At 38.4% G+C, this 19,550-nt stretch overlaps 1 protein-coding gene across 3 annotated transcripts in view; it reads right to left on the bottom strand.

The window, feature by feature from the left end:
• DPP10 (dipeptidyl peptidase like 10) overlaps positions 1-19,550 on the bottom strand; it is a 245,255-nt gene that overhangs the window by 40,845 nt on the left and 184,860 nt on the right. For all 3 annotated transcript variants that reach the window (XM_058809979.1, XM_058809978.1, XM_058809977.1), the window contains one exon: positions 842-962. In XM_058809979.1, coding sequence (XP_058665962.1) covers positions 842-962 — 121 coding nt within the window. The remainder of the gene's footprint in view (positions 1-841; positions 963-19,550) is intronic.

Raw genomic sequence — 19,550 nt, forward strand, 5'->3', positions numbered from 1 at the left:
AAAAGATTTCAAAACACTAATGGAAACCTTGGAAGTGATTAATTATCTGATCACTTTACAGACTGAGGGATGCAGATTACCATTTTAACTTCAGAGTTCACTTGGGCAGAGATTTGAAAAAAAAACCCATGGTGAGCTGTTCGCCCACAACTACTGAAATGCCAGGAGGTGTGGATGGACCATTTTTTAAGGTGAAGTTCCATGCTGCATGGCATTAACACCATTCCTAAAAAAACCTCTTCACACAAGAAATTTCATACCTCAGGTAAATTAACACCAAGCTATTTATCTATAGAATACATGATTGCATAGAAAGTATAGATGAAATGTGTAATAATTTTAAGCTGTTATACCAAGCTAGATAATTTGCTCCCTTTTTTTGTTGTTTTTTTTCCTCTTAAATTTATCATTATGTTAAAAGCATTTTGGGTGCAGAGAGAAACATTCTGTGGTACTGGCTGCAGAAGACAGACTGAGCTATCCCCCCACTAAAACCTGGGTGCCCTTTTCTGTGGGGATGTTTTAACTGTAAATGGATCATCACTGCTGTCCCTAAAAGCAGCCAGCTGAGTCCTTTCCCTGCTCACTTTTACATGCTACCAAGAGTGCATTTGCTACATTCTAGTTTGAAATGAATTCTTCTTTCTCAGAAAACACTGCTCTATGCAACCAGCAGCCAATACAAAGAATGAGCAGATACAAAGGCAATCTTGCAGGAAAATGAGAAGGGACAGGAACAAACCCACCCTCAGCATTTTCTGCAATGAACAGACTTGTGCTGTTGGGTCTGTGCAAGGACCTTGCATCTGTTTTTATAAACAGATATATTTGTCCAGCTTACCTTCATATAGCCAGTCTGTAATTCCATTAAAAATAATTCCTTCTTTTCCTGAGGATGTCAGGCGCAATGAGCTGCTCTTTACATCAGGCTGATAGTAGATGTTATTTTCAAATATATAAATCTGGATGAGGTAAGAGAGATGGAGAGAAAACCAATATTTTGGTAGATATAAATGAATCTTCAGCAATGAATACATAATTTCCTCAGGCTCAGAACAGTCTACAGAATAATTCAGCATGAGTTTGCACCAACATTGTCTTCATATTTCTTTTTATTATAAGATTGGGAAAACTAAACAAACTTCTAATACTTAAGGCAAGCAAATCCTTCTTTTGAAATTGTCCTTCCAGTTGAAATATTCCTATTCATGTTAAAAAAAATATTATTGCATTCTTAAAAATCATACAGGAGACAAGTTTTATAACAGCTGAATGAATAAATAAAGAAATATTCATCTGGTTTTTTAACTGTGAAATGAAACACACTTCTGGAAGGACATACAGCACAGTACATACACCATAAATATAAGTTACAGCTTTATATCAGGGTGTGAGAACACATTAGAAAAGCAAAATCAAATAGCAGCCAGCTTTTCTCAGCTTGCTGATGACTTCTGACTGACACACCAATGTTTTACTTCAAGTGTACTATATAAATGCTCTTTATTTTTCAAGTCTGGGCTCCTCATCCTCCTTTCTCCTTCTTCACTGCCCCTCATTGGCCTTGTCTGCTCTTTCCCTGCTCACTTTGTTGCAAAGGGTGTCAAGTTCACTCATTTTGTGAGGCTGAGCTCCAGGTTCCATGACAAAGTGCAATAAATCACAATGGGCACGTGTGCACTTGCACAGCTTAACACCAAAACCAAAGCAACAGCACGATTATGCACCACCTCAATTCACACTGAGAAAAGGCATCTGTGACAGAACTAAAGAAGCCAAACAGAAGTTTTTGATACACCATTTCAGCACTGTACACTGATGATATACAGTGTCTCAGGGAGTGGAACAGGAACTAAATATATTTCCACCAAAGACTATTTAAAAAGCCTGATCATTTATCATTCTCTCATACTTCCAGAATACACATCTTATGGGAAAATACTAACCAAAGAGCAAAGTTTTATTATCACTGTTACTGCTGTTCCCTTTGCTTCTAAATTACCATCTGAAATAGGCTTCCCTATGAGTCCCCAAACTAATGATTTTTAGCAGTAGCCATTTCATGATTTCTGCTGCAGAAAGCTGTAAAGCTGAGGTTTTTTTACTTTCAATGAGCAATGCAATGATTACTGGGAACAGAGAGTGACTTCGAAGTAAGTCCTTTGTGGCCGGATATCAAAGCTTAGAAGTGAGCTCAAATCTGAAGCAACAATAGATGAACCAGTTTGAATAATCCAAAATATACTGAGCTTTATATTAGTACAAAGAATTTCATTTCTGGGAAGCTGATGTATCATTCAACATCAACAGCAAAAGAAAACAACCATGAGAGAACGCTGGATGTATCAAATGCTGGATGATTTTTAAAATAACATCAACAAGAACTTCCTGTAATGTGTATTTCCACACTAAAAATGCACTTTTATTTCTAACATCAAAGAAATTAATATAAGCAAAACCAAGACATGGTTAACTGCTTATAAAATAATTTAGCCAAGTATTTGTTATTTATGTCAACTAAAACTATTGCTATCATACTCCATTACAGGTAGACTAAGTAGTGAACCACTCTAATAACTATTGCTTCCTACAAAGCAACTTCTTACTGAGGGCTGACAATCCCCTCTTATTTAAACAGCAGCTTTCAAGAGGTTACCAAAAAAGCTTACTTGGTCAAATGATTCTATTTTATTTAAACTTCTTTAATTAAAAAAAAACAACTTTAATTGATTTTTGAAGATCAGGAGTTTGATTTTTGCTCCTCTCCCCCCTTTTCAGGCTGTTACTGTTCTAAATAGTGAAGATACCCACACTGCCTTGTCTCTGCAGTGAAAAGTTTCATTTCAAATGATCAGTGACAAAGTACAGGATTAAGAATTCCTTGTTTTATGACTGAACCCTGAGAAGGTTTTTAACCCTGAGAAGGCTTTTAATCCTGTTATTACTACTTATCAGGCATTGCTAATTCCATTTGACAGATCCCAGTTAAGTAAATATCTCTGAAGGATACTCACAGTTGTGCGTGCCACTGATTGTGGCTGTATCATCTTTATTCCTCACTCATTTCATAAAACAGCTTTGTCTCCATCCTAAACCAGTTCTCAGTCACCCTCTGAACATTCTCAATCTTAGTCTACTCTATAATGCAAAGTTTCCTCTCTTTCCTCGTCACTTCTGAAACAACTTCGAAACTGCTTCAACTTTGAAAGCTGCTCCAAATCCCCATTTTTTTCTTGAATGTACCTACTGGAACATTTTAAATTTCTTGGAAAGCTTCAAAGTCCCACAGCAGCTCTGTTCCTAGCAAGCCTTGAACTCACTGATTATTGAATTTAACATTAAGAAGGAAGAATTGATGTTCCTTTGCAGACCATTTGTGAAACACAACCATTCATGTTCCTCAACACAACTAAACTGCACAGAAGTGCACATGGATGAGTGGTTGGAGCTCAGGCAAGTATGGCTCTGCACTCACTACCTGCAGCATTCCCAAAGATCTATTTCCCCTGCCTATAAACCATCATAGGAAGATTCGCCATTATGGTTAGGCATTTAATCTCATCTGGAATTTTGAATATTTGTGGTATTTCAGGATGTGCCATTTTCCAGAGGAAGCCCCTGGACTTCTGTTTGCACTGACAGAAATGCACCCTTCCTACAGTGACAGAGCCTGACCTGCGCAGAAAGGGCTGCAGTGCATTCCCCTCCACCCCTGACCTCACCAAAGGGCTCATCTGTGACTATTTAACCCATTCACCACTTGGAAATAACGACTTGGGAGTTCAAATGTTGATTTCTGCAGCAAAACAGGCAGCAGAGGTGCAACAGAAATGGTAACATTACTATGAAGGCTACTAAGTCCTGGGCTGAGAGGCTCTCCCTTCTCTCAGTGAATGCAGGCAGTGGATTCAATTAAGCACAATGACTTTGTGCACTCACAGAGCCCAATCTCCCATCAGTCTGCAGCCAAGAAAGGCATTTCCAAAAGGCAGACTCACTGTGAATTCTTCTTCCCAGTATAATACTTATGTGATAAGTATTATCATATATATATACTTACACATAGCTCTAAAATACTGAAATTTTTATAGGTCACCCCTTAAAATTAATTCTGTTGTCAAGATTGTGAGTAGATCCTGTTGCTTTTGCCTTGTACTTGCAGATAGAACAACAGCCAGTAGCTAAAGGTGGTGTCAAATGTGAAGTGGCTTAAGGAGAAAAACACTGACTTTAATTTATGAGAATTATCAAGAGCAGACAAACTAAGAGTAGAAATGGAGCTATGCCTCAGCTGAAACATGCAAAAAAAAAATCCAGCCCCAGAGGAAGGGAAGCCCTTAAATGCCAAGCCCTCCCCTTTCTGAACAAAACTTAAGATCTTTTCTTTGCTTCATGTATTTTTCTCTTTCTTGCTCAATTTAAAAATCACCAATGTTTTCTGATAAAACCTCCTTACAATTCTGCTTTATGCTAAAATTTACTCCTAATCTATTTTTTCAAAACCACAGAGACTAGATGAAATTTTTATTTTTTAAAAGGGAGCTACTCCTGCTGATTACTTACAGTACAAGAATACCTGGAAGTTGAACTTATGAGCCACAATTTGGTTTTCAAAATTGAGTGAAAGAGAAAGAAAGTGGCTGAGAGAGAAGTCAGACAGAAACTTTTCTTATAAGAGAGACTGAAATTCTCCAACACTGCAAGGTAGATAACAAATAATGACCCTGGAATAAAAATAATTGATTAGAACAAACAAAACCAAACAAATCCTTGGAGCACAGTCTTGCAAACACATGTCCCTTACCTGACTTCAGAAAGTAGAACTGGAGATGTGCCCAAAAGTTTCCAGGAAGGGGACACGATTCATCACCTTGTATAGTGTTGTTTTGAGCAACATCACATAAACCAAGATTTCCCTTGCTCATCTCTCTCCACTCAGGTATATGGGAGCAAGTAATAGTAAAAGGCTTTTCTTAGTATACACTTGGGTCTATTTACTACATCACAAGTACTAAAATGTTGACTGCAACTACTGAATCTTCCCAAACTGCTAAAAAAGGAGTTGCTAACTGTGTATCAGACAGGTATTCTCAAGAATACATCAGTAGCTTTGTGCCCAAAAAGCTTTCAGTGCTTTCAGGTATAATGATAAGAAAGTAAATTGAAAAAGGCACAAAGTGGAACCAGGATATGCTGCTGTATGTGGAAATTATTATTACATGTTTTTTAACTTCTTCTATCCATCTTTCATGAGTATTCTTAAAACATGTAAAGCAATTTTTAGCTGAAACCCTCAGCTAATACTGCTGTAAATGGGGATAAATGTCAAAATCGACTACCTTCAAAGTTATGTGACTTTGTGGTTTCTTAGAGATTTTGCACATCAAGGCTTAAACCAAAAGAGAAAAACCCCACAGAAATTCATTAATTATTTTATTAAGTATTTTCCAATTAATGAAAAACATCTGCAAGAATGTTTTGGCTTAGTGAGATATTAATTCTTGGTATATGATCACATTTATTTCCACTGACTGTGAAGAATTTGAGGCCCTACTTGCTCTAATATCCTACCTCAGCACTAATCCTCAGCACAAACCACATTCTTCCACATCTGGCATCCTCTAAACCATTTTTTCATAAACCTTCTTCTAAATGAATTCTTTCCAAAACACTTATTTACTGTTTGCAGCATGTTTCACAATTACAGGATTTGCTTTCAGGCTGAGGTCTGGAGCAGAGCACCCAGTCCAAGTTAGCTGCAGATGGCAGACAGCTGTGAAAACAGAGACATCCACTCCCCAGCTGAACAGCAAACCTAGTGCTAGTAGCTGGAGAGGCCCCCCGTGTGTCTTTAATCATTTGAAACACTACAGGCAGAGAAAAGCTGATAAATTACAGAAAAAATACTCCACTTTTTCCCTTTTGGTGCTCCACTGAAGCCTCCAGCATGGCCATCCACACTGAATCCCTCCTGGGATTGCAGGGCAGCATTTCAGTGACAGCACGAGCCTGCTCTGCTCCAGCTGGGTAGCAGCAGCAGCTTGCCCAGAGCAGGTCACTCTAAAGACCACGTTTTTTAGGTGGAGGAAAAGCAAAGCTGCTCTGTTCAGTCTGGAGAAGAGGACACTGAGAGAAGACCTCACTGCAGCTATAGCTTCCTTGTGAGGGAAGAGAAGGGGCAGACATTGAACTGCTCTGCGCAGTGACAGGACCCAAGGAACAGCCTGAAGTTGTGCCAGGGGAGGTTTAGGTTGGGTATTAGAAGAAGGTTCTTCCCCCAGGGGCTGGTTGAGGACCAGAACAGGCTGGAAGGAAAGAATTTGTGGAGTGTGGCTACAGGTATTGTTTGCCATTACATGGATTCATCAGGATGAACGCCTTGTTCAAGGAAAGTGCCAACCAGACTCTAAAGCTATAGAGCAGATGCAGCTGGAAAGGAAACAAAGAAGTCATCTGTATCTATAAATTTTCGGTTAGAAAAAAAATCTGTGCAACAAGTACTTTCTGTACAGGTGAGAGTCCTACCTGTGGTACGAGAAAATAATCAGATTCTTCCACAGAATCTCAGACCAATAATAGATAAATAAATACTCCAACCTGGAACAACTTCAGCACACTCAATTCCCCAGAGAACGCAACAGTCTTCCTTACCTTTCACACTAAAAATATGAGCTATGACAGGACTAAGAAATTTCTGATTATGCCCAGAGGGAGACCTCCAGGCATTCAGGACATGCTTCAGCCGCAGAACTCCTGCTAATGACAGTGCTGAAGACATCGCCCCACGGCCTCTGAGGAGGCAGCCAGACATCACCCCATGGCCTCCTCAGGCAGCCAGACATCACCCCATGGCCTCAGAGGAGGCAGCCAGACATCGCCCCATGGCCTCCTCAGGCAGCCAGACATCGCCCGACACAGCTCTGAGGAGGCAGCCAGACATCGCCGCATGGCCTCTGAGGAGGCAGCCCAGCTCTGGCTGCATTCCTGTGTAACCTCAGTAGGGACACACATCTCTGTGGGCAGCACACATCTCAGAGCCCAGCACTCCATGGAACAGACAGCTGAGCTCCACTGGTGGCTCTCTGCAGAGGGCTGAAGACATTTCTGCTGCAGAAACCAGCAGCAGCCATCTCGTGTCCCACATGGCACACCCGGCACAGTGCATACACAATGATGGCTCCACCTCAGCATAGGCCCTGCCAAACCTGCTGATTCCTCAGAATTCTGCACAATCCCACCCCTTCTTGTGACACTACCAGCCAATTAGCTGCATAATTAATTCTTCAAAAGCTCCAAGATGCTTTTCCATCTGGGCTTGCCTCTGACCATTTGTTCTGCCTCCCGTCTTACAGTACATTAGCCAGGGCCAAGTCCAGCTGCCCCCCAGAGTCAGATCATGTTGTAATAAGTTAGTTAAACTATATTTTCTTCATGTAGGAAAAGCTCAATCTTCATTGTATATATTTTATAGCATTATTGTAAGTTAGATTAGCATTATTATCAATATTACTAGATCTTACTGGTTTACAATACATTTACACTTAGTTCATTGGTCCATACATGGTATTTTGTAAATTTTTCAAACTTTTCTATTTTTAGTTAGTTTACATCCTTTTTCTACTGATTCTCATGGGACAGATCATATTGTTTATACAGGTGTACTTCTTCTTCACCCTAGGAATATATTGTTGTGTTAATGAATTCTCATTTTCAAGGTGTTTTCGTATGGGAATTTGTAAGCTATTGTTAGCTTAGCTGAAGTAGCAGGGCCTAATCTATATTTTATAAGACTTTTCTAACATTTTGACCTGTCTGCAACAAGATCATTCACTAAGATTTCAACATGAACTGTGTTTTTTTCACTAACCATTAATAAAAACAATATCAGCTATTCAGGAGCAGAACAAAGTCAAATAAAGAATATTTTCTTAGTTGCCCTGCAAATATTGTACTTTTCTCTTCAGAGATTAAACCACGACTTCTCCAGTTTCAGGGGCAGTGCTAAGTTTATACTGCATGATAACATGTATGCACACATATATATTGTATATACCCAAAGAGTAGATGCCTTTTTGTTCTAAAACATATGGAAAGTCCAGCACAAAAATGGTCTTGCATAGAAGAAATAAATAAGTGGCATATTAAATGAAATAATTAATTTTAGAATTCTTTAAAACCCATTTTTATTTTAAAAATTTGGTTTCAATTCCTACTGTTGCTTTCACCATAATTATGGAAAAATGCAGATATCCATTGACTTGAAAGTTCCTTTGACTTGTAAGTAATATTAGAACTAACTTTGGATTACAGGAAGAAATTAAAATCGAAGCCCTGCATCCACATTGAGACAATTTGGTTGCCAGTTTTCAACAGCTGTTGCTAAGGTAGCAAGTTTGGTTTTCATTCAAGGATTTAAAGTAATTGTTTCTACCTTCTGGTTCACAGATCTGAAAAATTATAGAAATAGCTCCACTTCAGAAATTTACAATTAGTTTTCACCAATTTAAAAACTACTGCAAATCACCCATAAGATCTGTCAATGCAATAGCTTTCAAATGAATACCTGCCTTGGCATTTTCTCTACCACCATTCAGCATCCTCTAAAGTTCTGACAGACAATTTTTTTTCTGAGAGCCACTGATTACGTTATTTTTAGTCACAATGTAAAATCTGCTCTCTCCAGTCCAAACTGAGCAAACATTTTCTTGTCACCTGTGATTTCACTTACAATACTCCTGGGACTCACAGACTTAAACAGATTGTCAGACCATTATTATACCCACTGTTACAGAAGCTGAGCACACCTTCCTGCCCTTTTTCCTTGCCAAAATCTTATTTACTTGAAGCAGATTCCTGCTGAAAATCAAGGTGTAGTTAAGATTATGTGTTTTGTGTGCCAACGCAACAACAGTGCCATCGCTATTTTTCTTTTTTTTTTTTTTGTTTTGCCTTTCACAGAAAAGATAAATTCTCATTTGGGGAAGAAAATATCATCCAGAAGGACTGGGCACACAGTGTTAGACAGGAACAGTTGTTTGCTATACTAAGCTAGAAGTTCTACGATGGCAATCCAAACCTCCTGGCCTCCTCTGTGGCCCAAGAGTCACAGGGCACATGGTGGAGAAAGCCACAGAAATCCTTCAGAGCTCTGTTTGGGAGCAGGAAGGAGGTGGCTTTTCCTGTGCTCTCTACTGACCTGGGGGTGTGATGTCATTTGGCCCATTTTTATCTACAGCTGGAGACTCCTAACTCTTCTGGCACTCAAAGTGCCCAGGGTCAGGACAACAGCGATACTCCCAGCCTTCCTGTGATAAGGCTCTGGAGTATTTCCAAATCAGGAGCTGATTTACTGCTCCACACAGGTGAACTGAACACACAATGTGTACAAAATCACATGGACAAACCACATTTCTAGGAGGCACTTTGTTGGAAAAGGAGCAAAATCAAGGGCTGGTGTCTGCCATTCTTGCCCACAGGAATCAGCTGTGGAAGAAACTGTGATAATGAATAGAACACTCACTCATTGAGAGGCAAGTGAAATGCAGGGTGGCAAACACCCCAAACACTCATCGTGCATTTCACTGCTGGGACTCATTATCCTGCTAATGTCTTCCTTACAGCAGCCATCTCTAAAACCAAAGAGAATTATTATATTTCAGATAATATAAACCACAGGAAACTGGCCTATAAGGCTTTCATAGGTGTGAATTTTAGAAGGTTAGCATATTCTTTAGTGACTTAGTGAGTTACAATTACACAGACCTCTTCCAAAAGCCTTTTTTTTCTCACATCTTACAAATTTTCTATACAGATCACACATGTTATGGGATGACAATTTCAAGGGAAGTTTTATGGGATTGTATTGCAAAGCAGTTTTGTTTCCTATTCCTTTCACCTACAATATATCTGTGGTCTATTTAGATTGTGAGTTCTCACAGACAGGATTGCAGGCTACAAGTGTCTGATCTAGTTTGCAATACAGCTGCTTTGCAAGCCTCCAGGAGTGCATAAGGGCTCTGATCTCTTCTCTGCAGATATTTTTTTTCTTTTGCAGGTCAATCTGTACTGGTACAGAATTTTCAGAGCCATTCAGCTCTGACTTGCTCCAGCTCTTGCCCCACAGAGCACTAAATTATGCAGGTACTGGGCACCATGAGCTACCTGAGCAATGCCTGACAGTAGACAAAAATCTGCCATGTTCCAAAAAACATCACCATTGTAAATGAGGTAGAAATGAAATAATAGATAATAACAAAATTATTATTATAATTGTAAGCAATAAGAACTATATTCACTCTTAAAGGTACCAATTTTCTAAAGGTTGTGATTGACCTGATCAACAATTCTATCAGAGGAAGCTTTCAAACCTTTAGATTATGTTGTAATTAAGGGAGAGGGAAAGTAGCTGTTGATCAGTAGGAGACATGGAGACCTCAAAGCACAGACACCCCAATGTCATACACTACATTTTTTGGTGTCAGTTACAATATGTTAATTTTATTTTTGCAGTAATCAAGCTGCCAGATACAGCAGAAAGAACAGAACACTGAAGCACCACTTTTCTTCTGTCTAGATTAATGCCACTGCATCACAGTAATGTGTTAGCACAATGGGTTCTGAACAACAACAAACAATCTACAAGTCTATTATATTTAATTGCTATTTAGATAGTTTATAAATCTACTGTAAACAATAGCAAGGATGCACTCATAATGCAGCTGTAAGATTATTTACTAATGTCATGACATAAACCAGGCCATGAACTCAGACTATCAGCAACTCCATGGTAACTCTGATGTTTATGTCCTTGATTTCCAATAAATGCAGGGAAGCGTTGCCCTCTTTTGTTTCACCACACATTAATTATGTTGCCTTTCCAATGATATTGGATCATGATGCTCACTAAATTCACACCCTGCCTCATCCAATGACAGCTTACCCAGGAGAGCAAACATAGTGTAATGTGCTATATAAATAAAATCATATATAATATCTGAACTACGACCTACACAGAAAGCTGCTTCATAAATCTGCTGCACAGATCACAGCAAGACTGCCTTGCCCCCAAGCTGATGGTCTGGATCTGCTGCTTCCTGCCGTGGAGCTGCCTGAAGAGCTCTGCTGGCTGCAGCACTGCGCAGAATGTCACTGAGGATTGGGCTGCTCAGCCCTTTGATCTTTGTCTAAGTGATGTGAAGAACAGACTTTTCCAAAACCAGTGCATGCTCAGGAATTCACACTCCTCCTTCCTCACACTTACTGATTGCTTCTGACTAATGAGCCAGCATGGAGCTTATAACGAAATCATAATCTGTCCTTACCATAAAATCTTTTAAAATGATCTCTGGTTATTTCAGGCTCATCTTACACTGATATCAAGCATTCAATTATGCCCAGACTGATCAATCCATAACAAGCTAAACTGAAAAATTTTCAACCTCGTTACTCCAGAAAGAAAAAAGCAATGTTGGGAGACAGAAAAATATCTAATGAAATTGTAAGGGCTTGGTATCAGAGGAGGAATCTTCTGTTTTCTTTGACAAAATGTAAGAAAGTAGCATTACAACTGCAAGAACAAAAGTAAAAAGATACAGAATTGAAAATCCTGAGCTGTAAAGTCATACTTACATTTTCTGCTATTTTTAGGGTGGTGGGCAACACTTGAGAACTTTGTATGAGATACAATAGACCAGGCTGCCTCTGAGCATTTTCTACATGAGAAACCCAAGCAGAGTTGAACACAAAGGTTTGTGCTTTCAGCTGCTATTTCTGTATGGGACATGTGCCTTCATCTCCCCACTGCACACAGGGTGCAAGTTATCTGTTGTCTTTATGATGGGCCAAAACTTTACTGGATGGCATCCACCTGTACAGACCCCACACAGCACATCCAATGCAAGAAACAGTTTGTCTGAAAATATCTCATTAGGAATGAGACAAGGAGGAATGAGGAAATATTGACTAGTTCTTAGAACAGCACATTTGCTTGGGACAGTTTAGCATCTAGAAAACAACACTTGAACTATTTGCTTTCCCTCCACACAAAACTTTTCCCTTCTATTTCTATAAATGTGCTGTCACCTACCATAAACAGTGAAGACATTCAATGCATTGTTTTCTCTTAGATATCAACAGTACACCTAACTTTTTCATCTTCATTCTCCAGGCCTTGGAGCTGCCAGTGGAGATACATTCCCCACAACTACACATCCACAATCAGTTCTTTGCATTTCACTGTCTGGTCCAGGCTGAGTCAGCATGAAAGCCGAAGTCACTTTAACACAGTGCAGCCAAAGTTTAATCAGCTCTGATCTTTCAGCACAAAGACAGTGGAGAAGTCATAGCCCCACTGTAGGAAAAAATAAACATGCAAGGACATTTATGGGCTGGTGATGAAGGAATTTTATGCCTATTTTTTCAAAAGGGACTTGGCTAAAATAGAGAGAAACATCCAGAAGAACTGAACATACCCAAAGTTGTTCAACCTTGCAGAGGAGGACAGTCACTATCACTTCCACTGACAGAAACATGTTTATATTTCTGATGGATGTTATGTGCTGATTGAGAAAATAGATTGTAACATACAGCAAACAGAACCTATAAATGGAAGAGGTGAATGAAGCCTGCCACAGAGCAAGAGTTTGGTGGAGTTTGTGTCAAGTTGGTTTTGCCACTTCAACCTGTTCCTAGCAGAACTCTGTAGCCACGGGTACCATCACAGAAACTCCAAAGTCTTTCACATGTCTTCTGCAAACACTTTACAAAAGGCAAGTAAAAGTCCTTTTTCAAATTGATTAGAACCTCTGCCATATAACCTGAACCAAAAAGGCATTAGAAACCTTCAAAGTCTTCTGTTTTGACATTTGGATGCCTTCCTCTTTGGAATCTTCCTTTTCCAAAGTGTTAAGGAACATAGAATATAGCTGCTTTCTTAGGGGTTTTTTTTTACTTTTTTTTTCTACTTGCCAGATAAAACTGCTGTTTACATTACATTACCAAAAGATGGATATGACAAATTATCCATCCCATTCTGGGGTGCACCTTTTTTTTTTAATCACTAAATATGAAGTGACTACATGATTATATAGTCCAGGGACACAGGTAAGCATACAGTGGTTTTGGGCAGGATTTTGGAGTTATACAGAAATGCAGTCCATAATAAAACCCAATCTTTTCCAACTCCAGTTTAGCTAAGGATTCCATCAAATTTCAACCTCTGCTTCACAGTTTTTATGGGTGTCTATTTCCAAAGAATTTTAGACTTCTGAAATACAATTTTCATGTTTCTGCATTACAGAAAGCACGCATTTTTCACACAAGAAGCACAGCAGCCCTATTTTATGAGCCATTGGACTTGCAGTTAATATTAGCTAACAGATGGAAGTGTGAATATTCAGATATGCTTTGTTACACACAGACATGTTGAACAATATGATGAGAGGTGCATATTGCTGTTTTCATTGCTCCCCGCAGGCTGCTGCATAGAAAAGTCCTTAGGACTGCTCCTATCAAACATGTGTGTCTATACTTGTTTCTGTGTCTTTGTGGGACTGTATGTAAAGAAATACACATAAATACATACAGATATATAGTTATATATATATATATATATATATATATATATATATATATATATACACACACACCCACACAAGTAACCACGTGAAAAAAATAATTTGAGTTTTAGCACAGTGATATATCAAATTTCCAATATATTTGCTTCTGGATTAAAAAAAATCGCATTACTTGTGTACAGGGCTTCCATACTGACTCAAATATTAGCTGCATGCTAGATCAGTGATAACAGAATAAGAACCAGCAAAAGGAAACATCTTTTATCTCCTCTCTTGATTTATTCACTATAAAGCTGCTGGGCCTTTTACTGTTTCACATGAAAAACAGTGGTAGAGGAATAATGCCCCTATAAAACATACGATTTTCTCATTATTTCTTCACCTCTTTCAGATACAGCCAAGTGGCTATTTCCACAAAGGGCCAGCAATTTCTAACCCTTAATACTCATAATTTTAAACTGCCTTTGATACTAGAACACATTCATTGTATTTCACCAAGCAAATTGATGAAGAAACTTCTTTGCTCAACTTAGCCTTCCCCCATTTATAATGTTCCATTTATAATGTTGTAGTGGTCCCTGGAGCTCACAAAAATTTTATTGAATATATCCAGCCTTCATAAGTAAAACTGTATTTATTCCTCTTTTGCCAAACTGCCTGTGTTTTCTGGCTGCATTCTCCATTCCCCTTTTGTGAGATGGGAAGCTTTCAGACTGAGTATCACTTTTGGAACTAGAGACCATGCATTAAATGCTCCTCCAATCCATACTTAAGTGGAGTAAGCACCCAGAAATTCATAATGGAAATTCACAGTTCAGTAGAATACCTTCAGAGCAACTCATGCTATTTTTTTTCTTTGAAGAATAGTTTGAATCAAATAATTTAAATTAAAAGGCAAAAAATGATATAGATTTTACAATGGTAGTTTGACAAATCCAAGAGGAAAATCCAATGTGTAGCAGCAGCTTAGTAGGAAGAAAGTTTAACTAAGTCTCTTTGGTAACTCCAGTTCTTCTGAGGACTCAGCTGGGTGGGCAATGCTCAACCACAGTTCCCTTCCTTCAGAGAAACATCCTCAGCAGGACAAAGGACCTCCAAACGTGCTTTGAACTACAAAGTTTGGTAACTGAACCCCTCACGCATTTTAAATGAGGTATCATACCTGAGGTTAATGTCACATTGAAGTGTTCTTGTTTATTTCTAGTTTTCAGAATAAATTCCAGCAGACGTTTTGCTCTCAGTTGCACTGCCATTTGCCTCATTAGCATAGTCATTAGAAGGAAAGATGAAATAAAGCCTTGACATTTCCATATGTAATTTTAAGTTACTCATCTAAAATACAGTAAGTCAAAAGAGCAGAAGACTATGCAGATAAAAAAAAAAGCAGAAGAAATATATTTATTTAGGACTTACTTCATTAGCATTAATTAAGCTCTTACTTCATTTGCATATGCAAGTGTTCTTGCCAGGAGGGGGTGCCAAGAACCCACAGCACTAATTATGCAAAAAGAAAACACATGGCAAATATTTTACAGAAAGATAAATTACCATGTTTTATAGCAGTTGAACATTACCTTGATAGACCAAACAGTAAATGGAGCTTTCAGCAAGCAATGGCTGTTAAAGCATGTGTTGAGCAAGGTAACTGCCCAAGTACAATCCTGCTAATTCCTCATTTGCTAAAATTAGTCCAGTACTTATCTGAGTACACAGAAAATAACACAACAACAAAGAACTTTACTGCTGCACTATTTGTCTTATCTAAAACAATCTTTGAAAGCCATTGGAAAAAAAGGCTAAACTTTTGACAAAAGGCATCTGTGAGGCAATGTCATGTTAATGCAGTCTGAGAGGTATTTGCATTTTTGTGGGGCAGTAGGTATTGGTGGGGGGTGAAAGGAAATTGAAGCCCTCAATATGACAAAAGGATAAAGAAATGATGATTGATCACAGAGCAAAAGGGCAGAGAGTTCTTGAAATGGCATACTGATTAACAGCAATTAAAGCAGATTTTGCTAGGATGTATTTCTGGTTTTTAGGTAGTTTCAATACAAGGTGAGGTCCGTTTCACTGGATCTTTTTCATTCTTTATGTAAAAGCTTCAGCTTCTAAATCTATTATTTGTGAGTAACATTTTTGTTGTTGTTTTTTTTTTGGAAGATGAGGGCAACTTATAGATTTCTAATATTTAAATTACTTTCTAAAAATTGATGAGAACATCCTGAATCCACAATCCAGCTACAGTCACCAAATTGTTCTTAGTGTATACAGCCTAATGGGTAATTCAACTCAATGAAGACCTAAACTAAAACAAAGCATTGTAAAAGCTCATCTTCAGTCTTACCATTTGATAGTGTTATATTTTGTTGGTAGCATCAATATTTATCAAAGCTTCTAAAAATATTTTTCTTTAGTATTCTGGATAGTTTTACTATTTTCTTGATTTTTGTTTGGTTAAAAAATGTATTAATTTATGCATAGACATTCATCTGTATGTCAATAGATCATTATTTATACTGATCCATCCAAACATGTAACTCAAACTCCCCTCAGAATCACGTAATATATCAAAAGAAAAACAAGCTTACTGCAATAAATAACACAAAACATCTATTATAAATACAAAGGCAAGTGATTTGCATGGATGTTCATAGAATAAAGTGAAATAAGGTATTTTATACAACATAAACAACACATACCACCACCAAGGCAGGAAAAAAAACATGTACAACTTTTGAGAAAAAGCTATTTCAAACTGAAGCTTCCAACCATGCTTCACTGGGAGCTAGTTGATGTAGCCCACTCACTAATTGGTCAGAACTATTTGTATAACATGGAGCACTGCAGAAGAACACCAGAGTGTTAATAAACACAAATACAATGCTGCAAACACTGGAGACATCTCCAGCCTGAACTGTGATATCCAGGCTCCTACTGCAGTACATCCCCACAGACAGATCCAGAGCTGTCTCCTCTGTGTCAGATACAAGCCAGGTCCGGCACAAACACATGACAACCTTTGCTACAAACTGCTGGAGAAGATAAGGCTCAAGAAGGGAAACCTCTGGATAAAAACCTGGGTATTTCAACAACAGAGACCCCTTAAAAACCTCAAAGCATTCTTCTTCTCAGTAAAGCCTTCCCACCTGGTATGGGATAGCTCTTTCTCAGACAAAAGCAGTGAGGTCTAATCAATAAACTGCAGGCAGAAAAATGCTGATGAAACAAATTAGATCTCTAGTTTGGTTTGTCTTTCCTGGAATTACTTTGATGCTGCAGTGATGGATTCTATGAAGGTGAGATAAAGAGATAATCAACTAATGACTTGCACAACTTCAATCAAACATGAGTAATGTTTGGCAAACAGATGAACAGCTCCCCAACATACTATGACACAGAAATGGTATTTTAGATCTGGCACAGTTCTAGCACAGTTAAAAGGCAGCATTTTAAAAGAGTGTGACCTTGAAAAAAGTTCTGATTTAAAGATCTATGTGACCTTAAGATACATTAATTCATTAGATAAAAGTTTCTTCTCCCCAGTGGCAAACATTTTCAATTTCACCACCAAAATGTCATGAGTCAAGCAGCAGATGTTTCTCTGAGCTTTCCTCTTAATCACTACAAAACCTTCTACTCTAGGTAAATAGCAAGGAACTGAAATAACTTGCAACCACTGTTTTAGCTGGCAAACAATGGTACTGTGGCACAGTCACCTGGCATCTGACAGAAAACTTGCTCTGTTCTTCATAGCCACATGGGGCATGCTCTGGGGCCCATCAGACAGCCCCTGAAATTATCCCTAACAGTAAACTTAAACTGATGCATGCTTTCCACAAGGATGTAAAATACTGCAGATACTTGATTTCTCCTGAGCCATATTCCATCTGTGCAATAAGCAGTTTGTGGCTTCAAACATATTTTCCTTCCTGTTTTTTTTCCCTTCAAATCCTTACATTATCTGTTTGAACATCTTGCCAATTCCTCCTCATTGGACTACTTTAAGATAACCATGTTACTTAGATCTGTAGAACTGGGGACTGGAAACATCTTATTTTACACCATAGCCTATCGAAAATAGTTGATCCAAGTCAATGTGTTATCTCACTACAATTCTGGATTTAATCCAGGATTTTCCAAATAGTTATAGTATAAAGTTGGGAATCTCTGGCTCAGTCAGACATACCTGCACCTCATGTTTCGCATTTTGTGCTACTTTTGCTTACCAGTCCTGGCTATAGTTTTGCTATTCATTCCTGCACCACAGATGAAGGGGGACACTCCTCCTCACTTCAGAGAACTACATACACTCTATCTCTGTGGTGGCACACAGCATATGTCATGGGTACTTCTACATCAAATTTTTGTATATAAAATTAATCTCTTCTCCCACTGTTCTCTGCTTGTTCTTCAGTTGCAAAGAATGGCTCTTGGAGATTATTACCCAGGTTAATACACTATGATTATTTAGAGTAAGTATTTCATTGCTTGTTTTACTCATGAATTATCACTATTTCCACAGAAAAGAGATGTCAGATTTGTTCAGGAAGGTAAATCACTCATAGTGTGTTTGGCAGCACGGGTCTATGAGACTGCAGCTTTGTTGTACCCAGGTACATTCCATTGATAGCTACTGATGGATTTCATCATTGCATCTCTCCCTTTATGCCTTCCTCTGTGTCCTGTTTCACTGCTGTTTGCCTCCTGTAGTATTTTACTAAAACCCACTAATCCAGTGTTCATTCCAATGATGAATTTTATAACAGAACCATTGTGGCAATGGGTTCTCAGCCACACATCTTTCTTTCCTCTGCCTAACCTGCTCTGTTGGACTGAACTCTCTGTCCTGCTTCTGCTCAGGGCAGATGTTCCTTTGGACAGCAGCAACAACCATTACTCACAACACTCTTTATTCATTCATTCTCCTTCTACAGTTTTGGCTTGCTGCTGAAGTGGGAGGGCAATGCAGCAAGGCACTTCTGTCACTTTGGAAACCTCCTTCTGCCACATGAAGAGCTTCAAGAGGACACCCTTCTAATTGGCATTCCTAAAGTCACCTTCAGTGGACTGCTCCTGCAGGTGTACATCTCTATGGCAACACTCAGAGTGCCATGCAGAGTGCACAGAAGATTTTGTGTTCAAAGTTATTATTTCCTAATTCTGCAGTCCATATGGCACCATAAAACCCACAGTAGAGCAGATATTTTTAAAGCATGACATTAACTTTACTAGGGACATTAACAAAGATGAGTAATGTTATCCTCGCTCAAGTATGAATTATGCCAATGTTTTCAAATTTGGATGATTAAGGTTGTACCTAAAATGACCACCTATTTTTTTGCAGTTCTGAGATGTAATAGGAGTCCACCTGTGCCTGTATCTGAAAGGATCCATACATATTTTCAGAATAACATTTTAAGCAAAACCACATAAAGACAGCATTATTCTGATTTATTTTTCTGAGGTTTATGATTGGTAAATCTGACCCTGTTCCTATGAGACATCTCACAAAAAGAAAAAAATATTTTCTCAGTAATCACTGCATTTCATTTTAGTTCTACTTCAGATAACTGATTCTCTGATCAGTACAGACAAATGTGCAGATCCTCTGTCCAGTACAGAGGAATATTACAAACTGAAATTTAATTAAAGTATTTCTTAAATCTGTTCAATTTTGCAAATGCTTCTCCTTTCTACTACAACCTACATAGTTTGCCACATTCCATAATGCTGCCTGGTAAATAACCTATGTATTTATTTCCACTAATCCCGTTGCCAAGGTCTCATTATTAATAAATTAATGTGGTTAATTATTAAAACATACCAAGCATGTTCCAGTTACTTTTTCTCACCTGCCTCCACTTCCTTAATGCAAAACATTCTAACCAGAAACATTTTTTACTTTCCAATCATCTTGATGAATGATATAAAGCAACAGGGTACATTCTCTAGACATTCAGCTTACAGCCTCTCTGC

This window comes from Ammospiza caudacuta, chromosome 8, assembly GCF_027887145.1.
Source record: "Ammospiza caudacuta isolate bAmmCau1 chromosome 8, bAmmCau1.pri, whole genome shotgun sequence".
Taxonomy (NCBI): Eukaryota; Metazoa; Chordata; class Aves; order Passeriformes; family Passerellidae; genus Ammospiza; species Ammospiza caudacuta.